General features: G+C 41.4%; 1 protein-coding gene across 1 annotated transcript in view; it reads right to left on the bottom strand.

Annotated features, from left to right (window-relative positions):
- zc3h3 (zinc finger CCCH-type containing 3) overlaps positions 1–25268 on the bottom strand; it is a 77067-nt gene that overhangs the window by 26607 nt on the left and 25192 nt on the right. The window contains exons 4-5 of the mRNA XM_046050134.1: positions 10268–10418; positions 2333–2496 (exon numbers count right to left, since the gene is read on the bottom strand). Of these exons, the coding sequence (XP_045906090.1) occupies positions 2333–2496; positions 10268–10418 (315 nt within the window). The remainder of the gene's footprint in view (positions 1–2332; positions 2497–10267; positions 10419–25268) is intronic.

Raw genomic sequence — 25268 nt, forward strand, 5'->3', positions numbered from 1 at the left:
CGATCATTATCTCAGGGCTGTTAATTACGTCACTGCTGTCGGACAGTCGGTTGGTGGACTGTTTTTCTATCAGCGCAATGCATGATGGTATACACGGCTTGGTTAGTAGGGGTGGGAATTCACCGGAGGCCCCACGATACGATATAATCACAATTCTTATGTCACGATACAATATTGTTTTTATTCTAAACATATTGCGATATATTGCAATTTATCACCTTTTTCCCCAACTTCAAATTGTGCCCCCAAAGGAAAACTCTTTTTCTCGTGGACTGAAAAAGCAATTGATTTTATTATTATAGTACCAAAATGTGAAATTCTCATGTACAATTTATATAATAAAAGATCAATAGTTGACTTCTGTGTATCGATACAATATTGCCACGGAAAAATTTGTGATTACTATGGTGTATCGATCCCCCCCCACCCCTATTGGTTAATGACCATCGGTTGTACACTACCTTTCAAAACGCAGTCTTCAGCTTTTCCCCTATATGCCTTCAGAAGCTGTTGAATTGTGACCGCGGCTACCAAAATTTCGCACTCATTATCAGAATCGGGTTTATTGCCAGGTACATTTTCACATATGAGGAATTTGCCTTGGTATGAATCGGTGCTTATAGTACACATAACATAAATAGTAATATAAATATATAAAAAGTAAGGAGATCAGAAAAAAGTATTAAAAAAGTATAAAAAGATACAATAATACTACAATACAATGATATCAATGTGCTACAAATTTTCACTCACACTCATCGCTTGGCTCGGTCCGCTCCTCATTCTTCAAGTCTACGAGACAGGTGCTGTTCTAAGAGCAGCGTAAATCCCTATTCGATTATCCGAGCGGCAGGAAGTGACGGTGATCGCGAGCGGAGGAAAATATTCTGGCAGTAAATGTATGGTGTTGGTTATGGTGTGGTAGCTTATCAACACCAAGAAAAGTCCGCCTGTTTCCCCAACTACTGGAAAAGTGAAGCTAAGCAGAAAAGCTATACAGCAGGCTACGTCTTTTTGCTGCTATGTAACTTAACATTAGCTCAATTTATAGAAAGTAACCGGTAGCTGTGTTTTATTACTACATACTCGTCCAATGTTGAGAACATCAGGTACAAACTTAGACTAAACTGGTGTAGCCTACAGCTCCGTCCTGTAGCCTACAGACAGGATCTAATCCTAAATTAATTTTCAGTTTTCAGATGAGTCTGAAAAAGTGGTTGTTTGGAAAAGAAAGGACAGTGGTGACTGGAGGAGCTGAGGTTAGTAAAGCAAATTAGTGATGCAAACTAGTCCTTTTAAGCTAATAAGGAGACATTTCTTTTTAACGTGCAAATAAAATGCACCTCAGAAGGGAGGTGGTTTCTCATGTTGCCTATTTTTAAATATTAATGTCTATACAGATGAATGTCAAAAGCTGTAAACATAAAAAATCGTAGGCTATCTTTAATGATTCTGAGGTTATATTAACCTATGGAAAAACATGCTCATGGACACAAAAGCAATACTGCTGAGATATGTTGTGTTGGGGTTTTATATTCAGACATACTACGCACTACGCCCACATAAACAATTTCGCTTCACCTCCGCTGCTACAACTCCATCCTAGGGGAAACACTGATCTGGGACACTTTGCGTGGACTATATAGGGTATAATAATTGTCACTATACATTCAATGTTTTATCTTGGCATGTTCATCAGCTGCTTGTGTGTAGACAACACGTGTTGTCTTTTGAAATATGAAATAAGGATTGAAAAAAGAAAAAGTTTTGGTATCGTACCAGGTATCATATTGGCAAAAGTACCAAAAAATGTTAAGTCTTGGATGTTCAAACGTGTAATCTATGTGTGTGCAACACCCCATGTGCATTAACCAACAACAATTAATTTGATGGCCATATATTGCCAGATTCAAATTCAGTCACAATGATTTCAACATTCCCATACACTTGTGAACTGCAACTGAAGAAATAAATAATCAAGACAATCATTATCTTCACAGTCAGTCAGTTACATTCATCTAAAAAATGTAGGAAGTTAAAGAAAATAACTACGGCCTCTTATTTTCTGACCAAAGCACAGCCATGTCTACAGCCACTATAACAGTGACTACTACTATATGATAATACAGTCTTTCTCTATGAATCAGAGGGAAAGCAAAAGTATTGCGAGATAACAAAAGAATTGGGGAAAAAAAGACCTTTTGGGAGCTCCGTACAAACTTATTGTGCAAACTCATTAACAAAATTTTCTCTTGAAGTATTTAAATGTTAAATTGCCACAACTTACGGTATTGTTAGAGTTGTTAGTGTGTTAGAGTCACCGTCAGAGTACCTATTCTGTTGATTGACATGTTGGACCCCATGGTTCGGGACAGCTTGTTGGCTGACACCCGGTACAAGGAACCACCAATCCAGCACATGCTGCTTCCCCTCCAGTGCTGAGTGGATGACGGGTGTCTGTCGTGGGGAGCTCGCAGACGGCTCTGAAGGAAATTCCTAAGAGGAAGAAGGACAGAAAAAGAAAAACAGTCAGAGACGAACAGAAACATCTTGAAGTTCAACCTATAAAGCTATATATATATATATATATATATATATATATATATATATTTTACAACTTTTAATAATTATAATTATCCGTTAAGCTCTGTTTACAAACAGTTTTGTAATTTTCATTCATGCCATTCTTTGAGATGCAATGAAATTATCTGCTCATCCCTTCCTCAGTTCCATCCCTCTTTTGCCTGTCTTCCCTTAAGCTCTTCCACTATATCTCCCCTCCTCACTTTATGTTTCCCCTCCTCTCTACTCCCCCCCCCCCCCCTCCTCCCATGTCACAGCACTCTGTTAAATTGCTCCTCTAATGGAAAGGACGGCAGTGTGGAAATGGAGAGAATTGAAAAGAGGAGAGGAGGAAATCAATGAGATAATAGGCAGGGCAGGGGGCCAGGGCAGCGAGGTTGGCCCCTACACTGGAGCGTAGAGACCACACACATACACACACACACGGTATCACAACACACTCCTGCTACAGTATGTACAGTACACACAATCACAGGCCTCTACACACGCTCACCATTCAGAAGTCACTCGACTACAATTGTGTATGTGTGCGGCGTCTGTATGTGCGAGCCTGCAGTGTGTATGGGGTTGCTGGGTGGTGGTGGGGAGGTGCAGGGGTTATGGCGATAAATTGCGCTGTCCTGTCACTTCTATTTGGGGCGGATTGGGGCTGGTGTGCAGGGTTCCGCTGGAGGTAATTTGCTGCCGTATTTCAGATGGGCTGGAAATGGGTTTAGAGCGAGAGTTCATGCCTCCCATTACAGAGAAAAGAGAGGGTTACCCCAAATGCACGGCGCACAAAAAAAAAACTGACACGGACGCCTAACACGCTGCGGCCGGCGGAGAGCTGCAGCACTGCTGCAAATAAGAAAAAAACTGAGTAAATATCAGTCATCAGCTGCGTTCACGTACACGGTATACCTGACTGCACGCCATAACTCAGCAGCACAGACACTCAGTTTCACTGATACAAGATCAGTGGCTGCCCTACACAGGGCAACTGCAGCCAGGGGAGCTGTAATGGAGGCTAATGTTGGAGCGCTGACTGCCACCCGGGGAGGCTTAAACAAGGACTGGGCGGTCTGGGGAGCCACAATGGAGGTTAATGGGGATATGACATGAACAGTTAACACAGACGGCAGTTAACCCTGACACAGGGCTGCAGTCAGGGGGGTGACTGGGGGTGTAACGCCCAGTCTGGTAAGAGGTTTTCTTAACTAGTTCGTATTTTGTGTTCAAACCTCAGTGACTGTCATGCTGAAAGGCTGCTAAAGAGGTTTTCTCAAGGGGTTCGTATGTTGAAAATGAGCACAATACCAGACCTCTTTAAAGAGGTCATATTCTGCTCATTTTCAGGTTCAAAATCTTATTTATGGGTTGTACCAGAACAGGTTTACATGGTTTTCAAAACACACCATATTTTTAGTCAAACAGCATATTGCTGCAGCCCCTCTTTTCACCCTGTGTGTTGAACGCTTCCTTTTAGCTATGGAGTGATACATCTTGTCTCTACATGATCTTTGTTGGGGGTTGCACATGCGCAGTTCCTAGTTAAGGACTACTAGCCAATTAGAGGCAGAGTAGGGCGGGTCGCGAGAAGCCGGTAAACACGGCTTTGGTTCAGCTGTATATGGCCTTACCAGCTTAGTAACATGGACTGGAGCAAGAGTTTCAGAGTGGTGAGTTATTAATCTGTAACAAAAGTGTCTTTCATCCATAAAGTTTTAACTGAGCTCTGTCTCTACATCACAGTAACAACTTTGCGTCCATCGACTCCAGGCAGGAGGATAGCTAGTGTTTGGAAGGGAGAGAGGCAGCAGGCGGACGTCTCGTCACTGTGTGCTGCAGCAGCCGAGTGTTTTTCCACCGTTGTTTTGAGGGCGTGTCGGACTAGCCGCTTGGCGAGGATTATGATGCACATTTTGCTGTGTCGTCACATGGATCAACGGAAAAAGGCTGGACTACAAACAACCTGTTTTCAGGCAGTTCAGAGCAAGGTTTTCTGTGGGAGATGGGAACTCCCTTTGTAGTGGACTTTTTCACTTTGCAAACCTATTACACAAAAAAGATATACAACTCAATAAAGGAGAGGGAAAAAGCCAAAAAGCATAACACGACCTCTTTAAAAAGGAGCGGGTGTTTTTTGTCTACAGGCTCTCCTTGGCCCGTTTCCAGTAATGGCCTTGACCTCCAGAGGGATATCTGTTATCAGAGACCCTCCAGGTCCATGTGATGCACAAATCCTCCCCTGCTGGACAACCAAATTGTTTCAGGGGGGCGAAGCACTTTCAGGGTTGAACATTGCATAGATATTGTACCCCACTGCCTTCTTTTCTGCTACAAGACCTACGGGACACATCCACACACATCATACAAACTGCTGAACTATCTACTGCTGCACTAATCAATATTTTCCATATTAAACAATGGATAAAATGACAAAATGTAATGCAAAATTGGTCAAACATAGTGACAAACCCATGTGGTATTATCACCAGTTTTTAGCCTCTTTTAGCGCATTGTTTTGGTTTTAAAGGTACATTTACTGTGTGATTCACTTACTCTTAATGTGCTTATTGGTTCTGTTCTTCAAATCAGGGCATAAGAAGCTTGATAAACCTACTCTACACAACCTGCCCAGCACCAAACGGCAGACAGACTATTATAAATTATTAGAGAATATTAAAAAGTAACTAGCGGAAAATCTAGCAGCTAATGAGCCAGATATTGTTCTCAAGAGTTGATGGAGACCAAACCAGAGCTTAAAGGAGAGAGAATATATTGAGCAAGATAGCATTAACAAATTGTAATAATATTTTAGATGTGTTTTTCCAGGTTCTTGTTGTGGAGTACAATTTCTGTACTTTATATTCATTTAGTTGTGTTGTAAAGCCATCCATCCATCCATCGATGGAGTTGTAAAGCATAAAGACAAAGACTGGAGGTCACAGAAAAATAACTTTAACTCCCCAAAAAGAAAGGTAGAAATATGTTCAGAAAAGTAAGAAATGAAGGAGGTGGCAAGGGCATGCACAAACTCCCCTGTGAATAGTCTGCATGCGTATGCACATACGTGTGTGTGTGTGTGTTTATATACACACAGGCAAGTGTATGCGTGTGTGCACTGTTCTGACCATGCGATGCACAGATAAAAGGAGAGCGCGATTCAGCACTACCGGCGCTGTTGATGAATGATCCGACTTTTGTTTTAGTGACAGGGAAGAATTTGGAGGGTCGCGCGACTGCTCAGAATAATGCTGCCCTTGTCTATTTGTCTGCAACCCAAGCATTAGTAAGCTCATATTGGGAAACAGTTACCCTTGAAACCGAGCACTGCGCTAATTCCAACAGTAAGGACTGCTGCTCTTCTTTAGGCACTTAAAGGAAACCAAAGCAGTGTCATTACGCATCACGAGCCCATCAAATCCAACTTAAAAAGGGAAACGACTGTAATGAACAAAATCCTCTTTTAGGTTAGAAAATAACATTAGGAAGAGCCACAGAGAGTATGTGTGTGTGTGAACAGCAACAGAAGAGGATCATAAGACACAACTGTAGGTGACGTGTAGATGACTAATGTGATAAGTAATGAGTAAATGAATGAATCGGGTATAAAAGGCAATGAATGGGGGAGTGAATGCGGGAAAAAGAGTAGAGAAGTGAAGAAGAGGGAGCGCTGCTTCACTTTATTGCCCAGTCTCTTACATCCTGTACTGATCGATACTGAAGCACTAAAGGAGATGAGCGCCTGGACAGAGTGTGTGCGTGTGTCTATGTGTGTGTGTAGATGTATACACTCAGAAATAGTTAATACTTATTTGGGTCCTGCTATATTAGAGGCTTTAACATTTATGTCAGACATAAGTTAAACAGAGATAGATGCAAGTAGAACCCAATTATTAGGATTATTTTTTTAAATATATTTATAATATATGGCTTTTATTTATATATAGTATATAAAATTATTAAAGAGAAAGAGAAAATAAAGAAATAACAGCAACAGAACAAACGCATGGATTTAGAAAATTAAAAAAAGGAGAGTGGAGAGAAAAATAGGAGGGTGTGAGCGAGATGAAGGGAGGGTTGGGCTGTAATTTATCCTCCAGTGTGCATGCTTTACGGCTTTCTTAATTCAACTCCTGCTACTATTAATGGAGTTAATGTTGAGATTATATCTATTTTCTGGTGGCGGGGGTTGAAATACTGCAGCTGATTCTCCCGCCCCTTCAAACTGCCGCCCAGCACTAAATCACCCTGCACACTCGTTATGGCTGAAAACAGGTAAGAGCACGGCATGTTGGGTAAGGGGGAAGCTCTCTTCGTGCCTTACCGGGTGCCCGGGAGTAAGAAAGGTCTGGGACTAGCTGTTGGAAAGGGTTTAGACAGTGAAATTGGTAAGTGTAGTGTGAAAATGTACATTTAATTTAGTTTTATCAAATCTTTAACTTTTAAATTTTGTTCCAGTGAATTTTCTTAAAGTAGTTAGTTAGAATTGCATCTGTGTTCGAAAAGGCGCTGTTCAAATTGCCTGTCCTAAACAGACATGTGTGGTGTCCATTGGTGTGTAGAGAATGTTAAGGCCCTGTGTGCTCAAGCTTTGCCCTGAAGAGAGGTTTTGGATTAGTACTCCATTCACCTGCAACTAAAAAAAAAAAAAGGTGTATTCAATAGTTACTAGACAAACAAAAAACAAAACAACTGATGCAACATAACAGTATCTTTTCTGATTTCTATAGTAAGAAAAAAAAGCTTAGTGAAGATCTCAAGACTGTCTCACAACATCTATAAATGTTTTAAATCTTTATCATGTGTAGTCAGGTCTGGAATAATTATTAATTAAACAAATGAATGATGTTTACTTAAAAATCACTTAAAATGACTTATTGAGGTTTCTGTTTTACACGAGGCAAGACTTTCTCCTGATTTAAGGCATGGCAGTGGAACAGTTCATCGTGCCAGACACCAATCACCATATTTTAAATATAATCTTACATATATTTGCCATTTTGTGATATACGTTAAGTAGCTGTGTGACGATACGCTCAGCTCACGAGACAAGACGATGTTTTAATACTATTTTTAAGAAATCTTCAATGACAAAATGCAAGTGCATTAGGAAATGTTGCTTACATTTTGTTCGTGTCTTTCCTGTCATTCTGTTGCTATTTATTGTTTCCACCGGGTACCCAAAATGCTGCCATACCAACGATTTAGAAGTGGTGGGGGCATCTTCTGGGCTAACATCACCCTCAATCACACTGACATTAGTGAGGCAGCTTTTCACCTTGACGAGAAAGATCTAGTTGCACGAGATCTCGTCACACCCCTAATATGTTAATATGCCAAGAAAATATTCATATCAGTATCATGATATTGGCTGAAGCCATATCTCCCAGTTTTCCCACCCTGTGTGGGTGTCCACACAAAGGATTTCTTTCTCTAATGAATGACTATCTAAATAAGTTGACTGAATGAAGAAATTAAGAAAGGATAAAAATGCCCACCAGAGCATCTGAGTTGACTTTAATCATCTTAAAAGCTTGATTTCTACTTAACTTAAAAACTTTCAACACTCTAACAATGTTAGATAGAATCCATACAGGCTACCTGGCTTGAAGACATTAGGAAACCTCTGAGTCACTTTGCAAAGCTGGCCCTGGGATTTAGCTTTTTAGATGCATTGCCCTGAGTGAGTGGTTCAGCTATGAGCAGGCACAGAGATAAGAGCAGAGAACGTATGAGGACAGGGATCAGTGGGTCTGATAGGCCAAAGATGAAGAGCAGCACTCAGTAGTTAAGAGCAGAGAATATGAGCTCATGCTCCACTCAATAGCTTCAAACTGATAAAAGTGGAGGGTCTTTGGAGTTAAACAGACATGAGAAAGGAGCGCATGGGCGATTGAGGAAAGGGGGGTTGATCCACTATCCCTGGGGACCCGACCTGTCCCCCTCCCTCCCTATCTCTTTCCTCACTTCTACACACTTGGTGATATTTCACAAGATGTCACAGGGCTCAAATTGAAAATCCCTTGATGAATCAATATTTACTGCAGCAGCTAAATGAATAGTAATAAGTCACCAGAGGCTGAGCCCAGCCACAGTCCAGGCCCCTCTGTCTCACCCAATCTGGATTACACAAATGAACTTCCCGTCACCAACACATGCACGCAAAACACAAATATGCTAAAAAATGCTTTAGTTATACTGGGCTACCCAAATGTACCCAACCAAAAGACAACTTAAAGAGTACTTAAATTAGTTTTTCTACACTCAACACTGCAGATAAATTCCTTATTATATGCTCAGTTGGAATTTTGCTTGTGGTGCTTACGATTCGATTTTATTTAGATTTCTGGGTGTCACGATAGAGAAGGGGGGGCATCGTTTTCAGGCTCTTACTCCAGTGCCTGGTGTGCCAAACCATGAGAAATATTTCAAGTCCACTGAATGAAATATGAAACATGAGTCGCAGTTCAGCTAACTGCCCTTGAAGATCAATGTCTGACCGAACACAAAAAGCAGAGAAAATTTTTATTTTTATTTGAGTTAAAAGTTCAACGGTCCTTACTCTGTAATGAATCTTTCAAACTTTCAAACCTGTGTAGTGTGGTGCGTCTGTGTCAGTTTCCTGCAAGAGCACCCTGTTAATTCTCTACACATTAGCAGATCATCAAAACCAACCACAACAACCTGTTCAGACCCTTCAGGCGGAAAAAAGGTCACCACCACTTGGTTAATAAACGTCATTGTAGTGTGTTTTCCGTAGTGATAAAGCCATGAATGAGGCATTAACTTAATGTCAGTAACCCAATAATGACCTCCTCATAAACATTAATTAACTCTCTCTAGCCTCAGATTTGACCTCACCACCACAAGCAGTCATATTACACAAAACATATCTTCTCAGCTCTGCACATTACAGAGCTAAATATGTATATTTTTAGCACAAGTCAGTCATATTTTAATATTCCAGATTCCTTTATTTATAGACTGGTGCTGAAATGATTTGTCGATTGATAGTTCATCACAGAAAACTAACTAATCATTTCAGTCATTAAGCAAAAGGCTGAGCATTATCTGGTTCCAGCTTTTCAAATGTTCTATATCATTGTAAAGTGAATTTATTTAGATTATCCGTTAACTGTCAGACTAAACAAGCAATCTGAAGATCTCTATTTTGGCTTTTGGAAATTGCGACGGACTATTCACTAATTCATTACAATTTAAAGAGTACATTTAGAGATTAACCATTAATGAAATTCATCATTAGTTGCAGCCCTGTTACTCAGTGGTCGATGAAACCTCAAGTGAAAATGTGAGAATGATAGAGAAATGAGTGCTGAGACAGAGGGGACAAAAGTTAGATAAATGGAGGGGCAGGGGGGAGAAGAGATGGAAGATGTACCGACATTAAGAAAACGACGCACCCACCCTTCCTCTCTCTTTGTATCTGCCCTGGGTGTGAAGCGTTCCCTGCTGGTGTAAATTAATGTGAGGAGCACAGTGGTGTTTAATGGTTTATTCTCTGGGTTATCTACGGTTTAAAAATGAGCACCATAAATTTCCAACCTCTTCTACTCATGCTGCGCGTGACGGTGACATAAAAGAAAGGGCACTGCTCTGTACTGAGGGATATTACCCGATGAGACACATTTAACCCAGACCTGCCGAGGTGTGTGTATTTGTCTTTGTTAAAGTGGATTACCTGGCAGACTGGATCCTCTTGGCTCTCCAAGAGAGGGCGGGGTTGTAGTGGAGAGTGTTTGTGGCGCTCGTGCCCGGGCGGGTCACCATCTTGTAGCGTGACCTGAACACCCGCTGAGAGGTGGGGCTACGATGGGAGGAGGAGGCGGTACCTGTGGACAGCGAAACTGACAGATCAGTATGAACATCTGCACATGAACATCTGATCACACACAGATACAGAAGCAACTGTTACACATACAGCCTGTCTGTGAACAAATCTACATATAAACATACATTTTCTGCATTTTAAATGTATAAAACTAAGCACACACACCAACACACACACACACACACGTGTTTGTCTGAGGACTCTGGCAGGTGTGCTCTTTAATAAGCTTCACATATAAAAATGAGAGGGAATAACAAAGGCAGAATTTTTATGAGCCTAATAAATCAAATCCTCTGTCTCTTTCCTCACTGCCTTCATCCCTCCTGCCTGGTCTCCCTCCCTCCTTCTCACTTTAAGTCTCATTCGTTATATCATTTTACAGATCCATCAGACAAGAGGCGTAAGAGTAGAGAGAAAAAAAAAAGAGGACTAAGTGTTTTTATTTATTTATTTATTTGACTGTGTATCCATCATGTTGTTTTATGATGGTCTATGCCGGCTGACTTACTTGCACAAAGACTAGAATTTGCATCGCGGGTCGTGGTTCACATCAGTTTACAAAGATCAAAGACTACACGGGCGAGGAGTCACTCTGCTTACGTCAGAGATGTTGGAACATTGTGAATAGCTGTTTGGAGGTTTGTGGCAAATACAACTCTGTGAGATCAAATGAAAAACAAATCCTGATCTGGGATCACAGACACATCACTAAAAGAAATCCAACATGGCAAAAAAAAAGGGGCAGTTAATGATCAGCAGGATGTAAACCCAGCAAAAAACAAGCCGGATTTCCTCAAAACGTTCATTCGGAGGCAACAAGCAGAAGCAGAAGTCTCTTAATGTCAAGGTAACAATTTTACTGTTCACCTTAGTCTCTCTCTTGCAAATGAAGTTGAGAAAAAGTTCAATCCCACTAAATTCGCATTCGCACTTTTGATCACGACAAAGACTAAGGGCCAAAGACCCCTAACGTATCCAAATATCACTCATATATCTAATAAATTATTTTAATAAGTCTTTAAGGTTTGACTGCAACTCATCGGCTGCTCGTGTTTCTTGACCCTTCTGACTTCTTTATAGGGATGTCATCATGTTTTCAGATCTCAGAAAATTCATTTGGTGTGTACAATATTATCAATTACTGATATACATAGTGGCCAAACTGACAGAACTAACATGTGAGATGTGGTAAACTGAAAATATCCTTATCAGCAAGCTTTCATAGACACGGCTTCAAAAGCCTTTCATAAATGAATTTGCCACAAGCTGCATGGTCCTACGTGAAGGTACAAACCTTCCATTGCTACAGCCTGAAAAGCAAGATTTAATGCAACATCAATCGGCTGCACACCATATTCATTTAAATTATTCCCCCCCAAAAAAACTCTCTTGCATGTCATTATCTGCACTACCTCTTCCTCCTTCTACCAATCATTTACTGTGGTGGTCAGTGACAGCACTCTGTCTTCCTAACGAGTAAAAAAGACAGAGTGAAGAGAGGTGTGAAAGAGGGATAACAAATGAGTTTATACACCCGGCGAGGAGCTCATTTCCTATCACCTCTTTCACAAGTCTTTAATTGCCAATTGTCAGGATTGTTGCTGTTTTAATTAGCGTCCAATAACAAACTGTGACCACGAGGGCCACGGTGACAAACAATAAAATGATTCGATTTCCACTTCTCACATTCCAGCTTTTCTCTCTCTCTCTCTCTCTCTCTCTACTCCTCCCCCTCATTCTTCCTCCCCCCAGGCGCTGGTTTCATTTGTCAACTGGGATGCAGCTCTGGATCAGCTGGAGAATTCATCTCAGACAAACATTTACTGTTGAACAAATCACTGCGAGCTGAAACACACACACTGTGCACACATAAGCTCAGGCAGATGCACACATCACATGTACATAATAGGTTCTATAAAGTGTTATAATTCTACGTTACACATTTCTGTATAACAACAAATTGCTTGCCTTCGTCTCGTTCACGGTTTTTCTATCACAGGACACCTCATCTTGTATTATCCCTTTTTCCATTTATTCATGATATGATCATTGTGTTAGTGTTTAAACCATTTTTATGTTGCATTACTTTGGAGTCAAGGAGTCTGACATGGCAAGAAACACGAGCAGTCAGACGGTCTGGTGTGTTTTGAACAAACCCCAGGTTAACTACACTTACTCGGAAGAGAAAATAAAGGCAAATGGTAAAATTACTGCCCAAACTTGTTTTAAACAGCCAACGCAGTTTACAAGACGTCCTTCAGGTTCCACTTTGACCTGTACGCACGCACACACACACGTCTCCTGTGCAACGAAGGTTTATTATTTTATATCATAAATATTCTGTATAATCTGGCTAAACTTTTTGCTTGTTTAAAGCATGTATGATCGTCTTCCTGCTCATGTTTATTATGCCGTTTGACTTAAACTGGAATTAACCTTTAATGTTAATAAGTAAGTAATCTTTCACAGACAAAAGGGATCACAAAGTGCTTTACAATAAAAACAAATAAAATAAAAGTATATATATATATATACACACACACACACACACATACATACATACACACACACACACATATACATACACACACACACACACACACACCATAAAATACAAAACTGTATTGCTAAATAGAAGCTGGTCTAAAAAGATGTGTCTTTAAGTGTTTTCTAAAGGTTTCCACAGAATCCAAGGCTCTCAAGTCTAAAGGGAGAGAACTCCAGAGCCTTGGAGCCACTATGCAGAAAGCACGATCACCTTCTGTCTTAAAACGTGTTCTGGGGACACTTGAAAGGTCTTGGCCTGAAGACCTCAGAAAGCGACCAGAGGTGTGTGCATGCACTAGATCCTGGATAGAAGAGGGAGCATGACCATACAAGGCTCTGTAAGTAATTATTAAAATTTTAAAATGCACTCTAAAACCAATCAGAAGCCAATGAAGGGCCTTAAGCACCGGAGTAAAGTGGCCAAAAGTAATTTCAAAAATAAAAATAGTACTTATTAATATAGTGATACTGATTTCATCCTAGTTCTGTGGGTGAAAAAGGTGTAGGCTTATGAAACAGAGACCTGGGGGGAAAAAAAAGAGAGCAGGAGAGAGAGCAAGAGAGTATATATGTGGCACTGGAGAGGCGGTTTGTACAGGATTAGTTGCCTGGCTAGTAGTCACTTTTTCTCCCACAATCCATCCGTATTGCAGTCAGAGCTATTTGGGTGTCCTGGCAGATGACAAATAGGGCCTGTCAAAGGTGCTGCCACGATTCCCACCCAGCAGCCTCGTACACCTCCCGTCACACCCTCCCCCAGCATCCCGACCTGCACCTCAATCTGCCTCTAAACGCTCGTTCCAACATAATGACACCCGCCGTGTCCATGACGCTGTCACACAGCTGTTCCACCTTGGCTACTGTTTAATGACATCTATAGTGAGCAGTACTGTTGGTGTGTATTTCTCAGTTTGTGTGTGTGTGTGTGTCAGCAGGGATGGATGGACAGTGTTCCTCTGATTGTAAACCACTGCAGGTGGTGTTGGTTGAGTGGCTCTGGGAGCAATGGGGTCTCAATCTTCCACTATGGGACCACGACCAATGAGCATGTGAACACACACACACACACACACAAACACACACATATACACCTGGGGTCTCAATCTTCCCCTAATAGACCTTTGACAGTGGCCTGCCATGCTATGTGGGGGGAGCAAGCAAAGTGGCGCCCTGTGCTGTGACACCGTTTGCAGACGCATGCAGCTCGCACGCCGTCCATCCATCTCTCGCTGACTCGCTGCTGTGAATCCACAGATAATCTACTCTAGTCAAGAAAGGCTGCACACATCCCTCCCTCCACAAGTAGTTTGCCGCCCAGCCACAGAGCCACATTAAAGGGTTGGTCCAACATATTTTCTCACTCAAGTGGAATCTATCAGTATAGATAGTTTGGGCTTTATTGGCTCAGGTTTTGAGATATTCGTTTGAGATTTGTGACTCTACCCCAATATTACACGTCTCACACGTATGGGATGCTCCTGCTCCAATGTGCCAGATCACCACAAACCAGTGAATTGTGGCATTTTTGCTTTTAAAAAATGGCTTAAACAATTTACTTCTCGATTATATCAACCAATCTTCCCATCAATCGAGTAATTGTTTCAACTCAAGTTCCTTTTGTCACTACCAGTTTATCTCTCAATGTTGTAACAAAATCGGACATATCTGCTATCAATTACGTTCATTCAGTCACACAGATTTCCACACAACGAGGTTATCTACACATTTTTTATAAAAAGAGCACTGGTATTGGATGAGAAAAGGCTGGACTGATGCATCCATAGCACAGCAGCAAGAAATCTATTTCTAAAATGTGTGTCCTTGTTCTGGATCATTCTCACAACTCAATGCAAACAGACATCATCAGAACTACATTAAACTATGGAAATTGACAACTTGTATTTTAATTCTTTAGGTACGGCAATCGTGTGTGTTTGTCAAAAAGGTTAATTGCTGGAATCTGGAAACGCAGTGACTTTGCTATAAATAAGTGAAATGTGGCATGAAACACTCCCTGGAGTTGTGAGCGCACACAATTTTCCTGTGCAAAAGGGATCTTTACAGACATTTCAGGTGTACTCACGTTTGGTTTTGGTTTAGATAATCTGGATAAACTGTTGAATTGTTTGTGTTTCTTGCGATATTCCCAGATCTCAGTGATCACGTTTGTGAGTACATCATTATCAGAGCTTTTAAAAATGATGACTAAAGCAATGAAAATAAGGCCCAAGTTTAAATAAACCAGAATTATCCTTTAAAGGCAATTTTATAAATGCAATTTGATTTATTTCCATTGTGAAAGGATGGAGGCAAAAATCTGACATATCTCAAACTCTGGGCAAAACCCACAACAATCGGCATAGCCAAAAACCACTAAATGTATTTTGGATGAACCGAACCTTCAAAACAAAACCAAAGGCAAATCTTTTCCTCGTTTATCCTTTCTATGATATAACAGGTCTGATCCTCTTCTGTTAGTCCAACTGAGGAATCCACTCAAAATTCATGACAAATCACTTATGTAGATCCAGCTTTATCGAAATAAAGTGGCAGATGTATCATCACGTAAGTGGATCTGGGCGTGTTGAAGTAGAGTCACAGCCCTAAGATGCCTGAGCCTCATCTAATCGTGGACTAGAGTTTGAGCAAAGTTGTCTGCTACTATAATACTTCCATACTCTCTATCTCTATCCTCAGCCCTCTGACTGGGGCTACTGACAGGCCACTGCACCCGACCCCCCCCCTCCTCCATCCTCTTAGGGATCCCCCCAGTGATCCACCCTCCCTACCTGACTGCTAATTCCAGGCAGCAGCGGCCTCCGTCTGTCCCCTCCCTGGAACGACCTGATGGATAATTAATCTTATTATTGACAGTGCCTGTTCCCCCTGCCATCCCATGTTCCCGTCCCCTGGGGCTCATCTTCTGACTCCCACTGCTCCAGAGCTCTTACAGAAGACAGCGTTGCCAAGCTAACATCAGACTTAACAAGGGAGTTACCACAATTTAATAACCCGCTGTAAGTCAGCGTGGTTATGATAATATGATCTCTGCGTGTCTGACAACCAGCGATACTTTCTGACAGACTACCCAGAGATGTCAACAGAGTTTGATGCCCCACCCTGCCAACAGAACTGCGTTCCATCATCTTAAAAATACTGCATCCTGTAACTCATCTGAGGGTATCATGTACTCCTAGACTGTGAGCTTTGCAGGTGTTGCATGTGAACGAGTTTTGGAACATGTTGTAGGTAAATTAAGTTGAACAGAGGAGATCATAAAATGCTCATACACTTCCATATACCACTGCTCAAAGCTAGAACCATCTCAGTCTGTAAAGTCTCATAGTGCACACTACTTTTTTTTTTTCTAAAAAGCTCATTGGTATCGCTGCTGCAGGATGTGGATCCCTTTATAATTCCAGATTTGTGTTTAAAGTGTCATGTATTTGCTTGATAGAAATGCACCTAATGTATATACGGACCATTTGGTCAGAATTACATTGCTAGGAAGCGGAATCGGGTCCAAGTTCAGTTCGTCTTTGTTACAGACATTTAACCCTGCACTGATAAAATAAATGAACACTTACATTGAACATTTATATCAGCCGAATTTAGCTCAGATATATTGGTTTCAGTGTCTGTGTTGGTCGATAAGCAGCACAAAACAGACAAAGATCTACATGTGGTAGTTAGGTAACTTTTGTATGTATTTGTATGCTTTTTTCATGCCTTAATCAAAAACCTCAAACCCATTTAAGATGTGAAGTTAAATGTCCTTTGCCATACACACTGGGATTCATGCATCCCAGCATTTTCTAGCATTTCTCAATGAAGCCACTGCATTTATTGCCTTTAACACAACTAAAGGGGCAGAGGAGCTCCAAAACAATGTGACAGACACACAGTCCTCACAAAGTTGTTATACATATTAGCAAAAGACCTATTTACTCATCCACCACACACTGAAACATGACACTAAACCATACAGTACATGTGCTGTAAAATCAAAACTAAGGACTCAAAGAGGCCACAGAGCTGAAGATTTGAAATAATTATCTGACGGTTCATCACTACAAGTGACTAGAGCCCGACCGATATTATCGGCCGATATGAGCTAATTGCATTTAATCGTCATCGACTCTTTATAACTGCAGATATATATTAAAAAAATAAACCTAGGCTGTTTCTCAATACCAAGTTCCAACTTCTGTACTTTAAAGCTCGGACTTGGCAAGTTCGGCTCGGGAGTAACGTTACAAACTCCCAGGAATGGGACCACGCAGTCAGTCATTCAGCAATTGGAACAGCAGCGGACTTGATGACGGCCGGACCCATTAGCGGGCGGAGTTTAAACAACTATATTCCCGCATAAAAAAACTCTTAAAACTACCATATGTGACACAAGAACAGCAGTATTATAAGTTACAGTTGTGAGTTTTCCCCTCCGACATTTCCACTTTTTGGTGGCGAAATGTATTCTGGGATATCTGGCTATCCGAAGTCCACACAAGTCACCACCGATGCAGGCTCGGTAAAATGGGTAGAGCGAGAACACATCCGGGTATTTGACTGTACTTGGCTAGATGCGGACTTCTGAATTGGAACAGTACTTTGGCTGCGACTGATGACGCTTCACAAGTCCACAAGAACACAAGTACAGACATAAACGCAGATTGAGAAACAGCTCTCGAGTCAGATCCTTCACTCGTGTCATGGGCAGTTCTAGTGAACGGTCCACATTTGTCCCCAATTCATCACTTCTAAATATTCTCTAAAATCACGTAACATTACAGCAGCTAACGCTGCCCGTTGCTAGATTAGCCACAAAGCTAATGCCGTGATTATCAGCGGAGGAGCGCTAACATTAACGAGCCGTTACACTATAGTTTGACGTATTATAAATATTTCTGTGAGCTGCCTGTCTGCAGTTAGTCGGCATGTCTGACATTATTAAATAAACACGGACATGTAAATAAACGTGAGCAGAACACAAAAATAACACGTCTTCCTGTAGCTCCTCTTTGTGTGACGTTGTAGATGTGAAACGTTGTAGTCTGAGCCGTAACAGCTCTGGTTGTAGTTCTAACTTTAGTTAAATGAAATCTCAAAGTCGCAGGTCCTCGTTGTAGACAATCCTGTGGTATTAGATGCATTCAACAGCAGCTCGCTGTATTATAGACGGCATGATTTATACCGATGGTGGTTAAATGGTTTCACATAGCCTTGGTTAGAAGAGTGCTGGTAAAGGGATGAACTAGATGTGAATGTGCTCCATTGAAATTATGGCAGATTATATGTAAAGTGAAATACACATGCTTATTCTCTCTCACTCTCTCTGTTTACAGACGGCTGAAAAAGATGCAAATTCCAGTAGCAAATGTTTGTTATATGTTCACTTTTTGAGACTGTAAAATCGATTTTATTAACATAATCCATTTAAGAAAAGGTTTTATAGATAGATAGATAGATAGATACATACCAGCTTTCAATCATTCTTAAAATCAAAATATCGGCTCATAAATCGGCTCTTTTTCACTTTAATGTCGGCATCGGCCCCCAAAAACCCATATCGGTCAGGCTCTACAAGTGACACCTTCTAACATAACACAGTTATTTGATTTTAATTTTTAAAACGAGCAGCAGACCTTTAAGTTACAGGACATGTTCTATTTCTTTAAATCCATTAAGTAATTTTCCACATGACCTTGATTAATTCCTGCAGACTAAAAACAGAACTGCCTTCAGAGAACCGGTGTTACTGTAAGTGTGATGACAGACAGATGGCTTGACAATCTATTGCTCTTCAGTTCTGTACTGTGTCATGACCAAATTAACACTTGCCACCAGAGATTAAACAGTATTATATTTAATAAAGTATTCTTGTACGATAGTCCTGTTACACTCTTGCAGAGGAGTACTCGGGGTTCCATTAGTGTGTAGGTGGATACAGAGCTGACACGGGCTGACAGGCTGACGGCTGTGTGAGGCCACATACTGACACAGGAGGCGGCCCCTGGTACGTGCCATCAGCTGTCGGCCAATGATGTCACCACAGAGAGGCGTGTTCAGGAGGAAGAGTGTGTTTCGGGAGTGAGGGAGGGTGGTGGTGCTGATGGGAGGCGGGGAGGCGGGGGGGGTCTACTGGCTTGTGGCCTCGTCCATCAACGCAGTGGAGTCATCGGCTGTAACCACATACCAGCTGACCCAGGGAACCTAAGGCTGACCCAGGGAGAGGGAATTCTTCCACTCAGCCTCACACCAGCAAATGCAACCACAATCACATGCTGGTAGGTTGTTGCTATGGCTATGTTATAAAGTGTTAATGATTTGTATAGCTTTTTAACCACACTATTAAAAATGCAAAGATCACGAACAAAAATAATTCAATGGTTAGAATAGGAGGGGTATGGGGTTAGGTTTAAAAGGCTTAACTTAGCTTAGGTACACACACACAACCATTCTTTAACAATAATGAAATTAACCATTTTTTGACTGTCATGCTAAATAACATTAAACTTTTATCAATAGATTATGGATTTATATAGTTTCAACTATATAATCTTAATCAAAAGATAATGTGTGGAAATTCCAACTGTTGCATGAATGTGATAGGAGAATTGACAATATCCTTGATGAATAATTAAATCATAATAAAGCCTATGTGTGCATTTCCAGAGTAGCCATATGCTTCTGCAGCCATAAAGTACATCAATAATGTAAATAAGACATGATCAAAACATGCATTTCCTGTGAACTCAACCTTAACCCTGACCCCAACCCTGAGAGCTGACATATTCTTTTGTGTCAGGTTGTGATTCACTATGAACGTTTCATGTGCGTCCCATGATGTGTTTGTCACACACAGAGCGTTGTGTTCGGCCAAAGGGATAACTGTGGCTGTCAATCAGCAGATCCCATTAGACGCATCGAGAGGAAGAGCCTGAGGCTTTGCCCACTTAAGGACTGCCATTACTACAGACGTTATATGTCCATCCGTTTGTGAGCATAGAATGCGTAGGTGTGTGTGTTTGTGAGAGAGTGAAAAGCTTGAGGGGTAAGCGCGTCTCATAAAACCTTTTCCAAGTGTGACTGGGCCACTTGAAGGTTAAGTGAGTGCATCCCGAAAGGGCAAAATAAGATTCCACAAGGGAAGTGAACCTCTGCCCTGAACGATACATGTCAAGACTGGCTAATCCAGTATATTGTGATCATATTTCTTTTCTAAAATATCAAAATCAGCATCAGCCTTAAAAATTCAGTTTCGGTCGAGCTCTGGTGTGTGTCCTGGTCCCACCTGCTATCAAACAGTAACTGTGTTACTGTTTTTTGCACCCAGAAATAGTTTGTGCCTTGGATGTCTTGGCTGACAACATTCTTGTAATGGAATAAAGTAATATTAAGGCAGAAGAGCTGGTGTGTGGACAGACAGTATGTTGGTTGACTTTGTTTCATCATACTGAGTGATGGGTTGAAGACACATGCAGGGTCCTAAAGTACTGTTTGTCAGTCACCACACACACACGGAGCAGAAGAGGCTCAGTGGTGTAGATTTAAACCAGGCCTGAGGTTCTGGTTGCAGATGCCAGGGTGGTGCACATCCATCATGCTGCTGATTCTTTTGGGCCAGTGAGTGATGGACCGCAGTCAGCCGGTCGGACACCATGCAGCCCTCAACTTCTGTTTCAGCCACTGAGTGAGAGACAAGGGTGGGATGTACAAGCCCGGCGGGAGACGCGCAAACATCACAAATGTGTCAGAGTGTTAAGAGAGAAGGTAGGCCAGGTGTCGAGGAGAGGTTGAAAAGAGAACCACGCAGACGGTATAGGACGGCACTGCTCATAAGTAGTATTAAGTATTAAGGTGGTCTTCAAAGTGGACTGTAAAGCAGACAAACATCTTTCAGAGGATAAAGGTTAGGCTTAAATACAGCTGCATTTGTTCAACGCAGGGAAGAAAAACACTGACAACCATTCACCATTTGGCTCTTACACTGTCATTTCCCTTTCTCTTACGTTTTTCCTTTAATATAGAGCAGCTGAAACGAAAGATCAATTAAGCGATAGACGATCACCAGAAAATGAACCGTTCCACTATTTTGATTATCAATTATTCGTAATTAAAAAAGTAATTTTTCAAACAAATCTAAACTTAACATGATGGTTGCAGTTTCTTTCTTCCTTGCATATTATATTCTGTACAGTCTGTATTCTCTTGTGCCTCACATTTCTCATTGAGGCGCTCTGATCAGCTCCATTTTATTGGTCCCTAAAGCCTATTCGTAGCCGCGTAGCCGATCGCTGTCCGCATTTGGTTTATTTAATAATGCTTTGTTTTCTTATCTAAAACCCAATCAATTTAATGTGTGTTTTTTTGTGACCATCTTGTGATTGTAATTGTTTAGTCTTAGTTTTAATGCAGTTTGATTGATTTTGTGTTGATTGCTGGTTGGACTATTCTTATTGGCAGTGTTGTGTTTTTCCTTTTTTTGCCTGTTTTTAATTGGATCCCTTTGAAAGTGAGACATTTCTAAAAAGGGATTTATCCTAATATATTTCAACAATACATTTGTTTCTTTTTTCATTAAATAGTCACTTAGCAGTTAAAAATGTGTCATACTGATCCTTTAAGACTTCAATCGCTCCTATATTGAGACATACATAATGACAACATTAGGGTAAGAACGTAGCCTCCATGAGTAACTGTAAAGGTTTAAGTGTCCAGTAAATGTAGAGTATATATTTACAGATGACCCTTGGCAATGACACTGACATTTGACCTTTGAGTCTCTATGTAATTAAGAGGGCCTGCTGGAATAACTACAGAACTTGTGTCTGAAGGATCACTCTGGCCTGGGGCCATGGTCAGCTCAGTAACGGGGTCCCAGCGCTTGGCATGGCTCTGGATTTAACAGGGGGAAAAGTGAGGGGTTCAGGGGCTAAAGGTCAGGAGGGAGAAAAGGGGATGACGGCGTGATGAGGGAAAGTCAAGTCTCTTGTTGGCTTGGGCGTTAATTTGGTGAAGGCAGGGGGCCACGGGGCTTCCGCTCCTTTCTGATCCTTTAAGAAGACCGGCAGATGCTCTGAAGACGGCAGGCTCCAGATAAACAAACTGCCCCACCAACTACTTCCCACCTTTCTCTTATTCATCAACTGCTCTCCAGTAATTGGTCGCTTTTTGCTCACACCACACTATCGATTCTTTAGACTCAGGAGTGGACCCTTTCTGTAATAACTCAGAGTTGTTTCCCTACATGTAACATGCGTGTCCTTAGCTTAATCTGCCCTTCTCTTGTGCAGCATCCTCCCCCGCCCACAGCCCCCCCCCCCCCACACACACACATTCAGTGGTGGCATTCTGGGTGCAGCTGCCAGGGCCTAATTGGTCCCTTTGGGCCGGGGAAGAGCTGGCAGCAGCCCGCTAAAATGCTGATCACAACCAGGAGTAACGGGCATCTGCTCAGAGCGGACACCACTGCTGAACCGCTGGCATAGTTCGCTCGCAAAAACATTCACAGAGGCATATGTACTAATAAAGGTCCTTCAAAGTCACAGCAGCCGAAAGCCTCAGTTCAATAACGTTTGGATTATACTAATAACAGTCAAGTCATTTATTACATAAAGTCACTGTAATGCCATATTTATTGTATTATATGTCAGTTCTAGGTAAAAGTGCAGATTACTGAAGCAAAAAAGTAGAGGGAAAACATTACTTCCTGAAATTACTTAATGCTTGAAGTCATAACATGAATTGACTAAAGAGACCCCAAAAAATCCATCATAATTTTGAAGTTTGAACAGAAATAGCTGTTCACTCTGATTTCTGCTTGTAGATTCTGACCTAATGTTTTCATCAGTAATTCTCTAAACATAGTTAAATAAATCAGCACCTGTTTTTATTGTCAAAACACTGGATAACAGGTAGTCTGAAAGAATCATATGACGCAGTGTGTGTTGCTGTTTAAGCATACCGAACAGCTCCCCTCAACAACAACAATCAGAAAACCTATGGATCAATCAGCTTTTAAACTAGGTGTAGGAGGGAAGGGAACCGATTCTCATCAAAAATGGTTGTTTTTCTAAACTGTAAAGTTATGTTGACGGACCTGGAAAAAATAAAAAAAATGAAAAATAAAGGTGTGTGCAGCACCAGGATGTTTAATTTGCACACACTGGAGTTACCTTGCAGTATCTTAAAAAAAAGCAAGCTTTTGAACACATTTTAGATTTAATAACTTAATAATTAGCTTAGCATAACAAAACTGAAGTACTTTGTGGATACTTTGTACCCCACCACACAGAGACCAGCTACTAACAGTGGTAGAGTGGAGCACCGAACTCCAGCGTTAACAAACAACACGTATTCAATTCATAGTTTTCACGCAGGTAACATGTGCAATGACCTGGAGGACAAAACAAGCGGTTCGAACCGGACTCTCTCGTACAGACGCAGCAAAAGCTGTTAAATTTTATTTGGATCACCTCAACTCAAAAAAATAAAATATATAGATATGGACACAAACTGCTAGTGTTGGGCACTTGCGATCCATGTACAGTACCCGCTGTTGTATTTCCGCCGTTAAAAATCAGCAGGTCCCTGCCAGCGCTCGACTGCGGTAATGTCTACCTTTACCTTGTAGGGAATCCCTCACCTAACACCGCTAAGGCTTGTCTCCTCGTCAATGAGTGCATCCGAAAGCACAACAACCATCCAGCATTTTTGCATCGCAAAAGTAACAAACTCAAAATGACATTGGAATGTGACGTCAAGTGAAAACTATGAATTGAGGATTGGGTTTTGGATTGAGAATCAATTCGGAATCAAACTGTGACGCTGAGAATCAGAATCAACTCGAAATGTAGGATTCCCAAAGATGCCCACCTCTATTTTCAGTAAGCTGAAAAAATAAAAAAGCTGTCCTGACAAGACAGGTTCTGTTGGTCGCTCAGATCCGCATCATTGTGGTAGTTCAACACATACCGCTCCTAACCAGTAATTTATATGTACAACTAATTAAAGCCAGAATGCACTGAAAGACAAGCCTCAATGTGAGAGCGATATGTGAGAAAATAGCAGTATGGTAATCCTCTCAAAAATACACCAGCTAAACTGTAAGAGAGCAGATAAGCTATAAAGTATCGCATGCACAGATGCATACATGCAGGGATAGCAGGGGCTGCCGTAAACCGGAGGTGTTAGTAGGAGGCAGGGATCTAATGTTTCTGTGCAAGAACAGGAGACAGAAACAGGATGGAAGTATGTGACCTGACCTTTCAGTTTAACCATAGTATTATGTTATAGTCATGGCGTATAACCCCACAGAGAAACCTGAGACTTGATAGCTTTTGCATCACTTGCATCCCTGGACATCTCCAATGCCTCCACCCTCCTATCTTAAAACCATGAATTCATTCATTATATTAGTGAAATTTAAAAGGCCTTATCAGATGAGATATTTTCCATCTCCGGACTTGCACATGTGTTAATTCGTCTCTGTAAATATGCTCTTTTTGTGAAAGGTCTTTTTATGGGATATACAACAGGGATTATGAGATGACAATGATGAAATCAAACATAGGTGACTTTGAATTTCCTGTATTTACATTAGTGTTTATATTGTTTACGGCGGCTATTTGGCAATCAGTCCAGCATTACTGTCATCAAACATGAGGGTCAATGATATCAGTGTGTGCGTCTCCACAGAGACAGAGTAAAGTGTTTAACAGCTAAGCCCCCCAAAGACAGGACACGAATCAACCACACCACACACACACACACACACACACACAAGCCCCCTGGACAGGAGACAAATTAACCACTTCCCACAGAGCAATTCACAAGGGAGCAGGGGACAGTAAACGGCAAATGATCAATATCGCTTTCTTCAGGAGCGCCCACACAATATTAGCCCCACACGTAGATACATTTAACACAAGTGCAAACACATAAACATGCACTAACGTGTCCAGGGGACAGTATTTCAATTCTGTGCATAAAGGCCCAAATGAGGACAGTTTGATTCCGGTGTTTCTGTGTGAAGTCTTTGTGGTTGTCATGCTCTTGTCCCCTTTGGACAAGTGGCTTTCACCCCCCCCCCTTTTTTTACTCCTCTTTAACTCTGAAGCTACAATGACAGGAGACAAACTAGCTATTTCCCCCAGAGCAACTCACCGGGGACAGCAGAAAATGAACTGCCCCGAATCAATATTGTACTCTCTCTCACGGTCACTCTCTGCTCTCCTTTATAGAGCAAAGGGTGGCCCCCAGGACAAAGACCCCTTAAGGTTTGAGTCAGAATTTCAGAAAA

The sequence above is a fragment of the Micropterus dolomieu genome, linkage group LG05, assembly GCF_021292245.1.
Source record: "Micropterus dolomieu isolate WLL.071019.BEF.003 ecotype Adirondacks linkage group LG05, ASM2129224v1, whole genome shotgun sequence".
Taxonomy (NCBI): Eukaryota; Metazoa; Chordata; class Actinopteri; order Centrarchiformes; family Centrarchidae; genus Micropterus; species Micropterus dolomieu.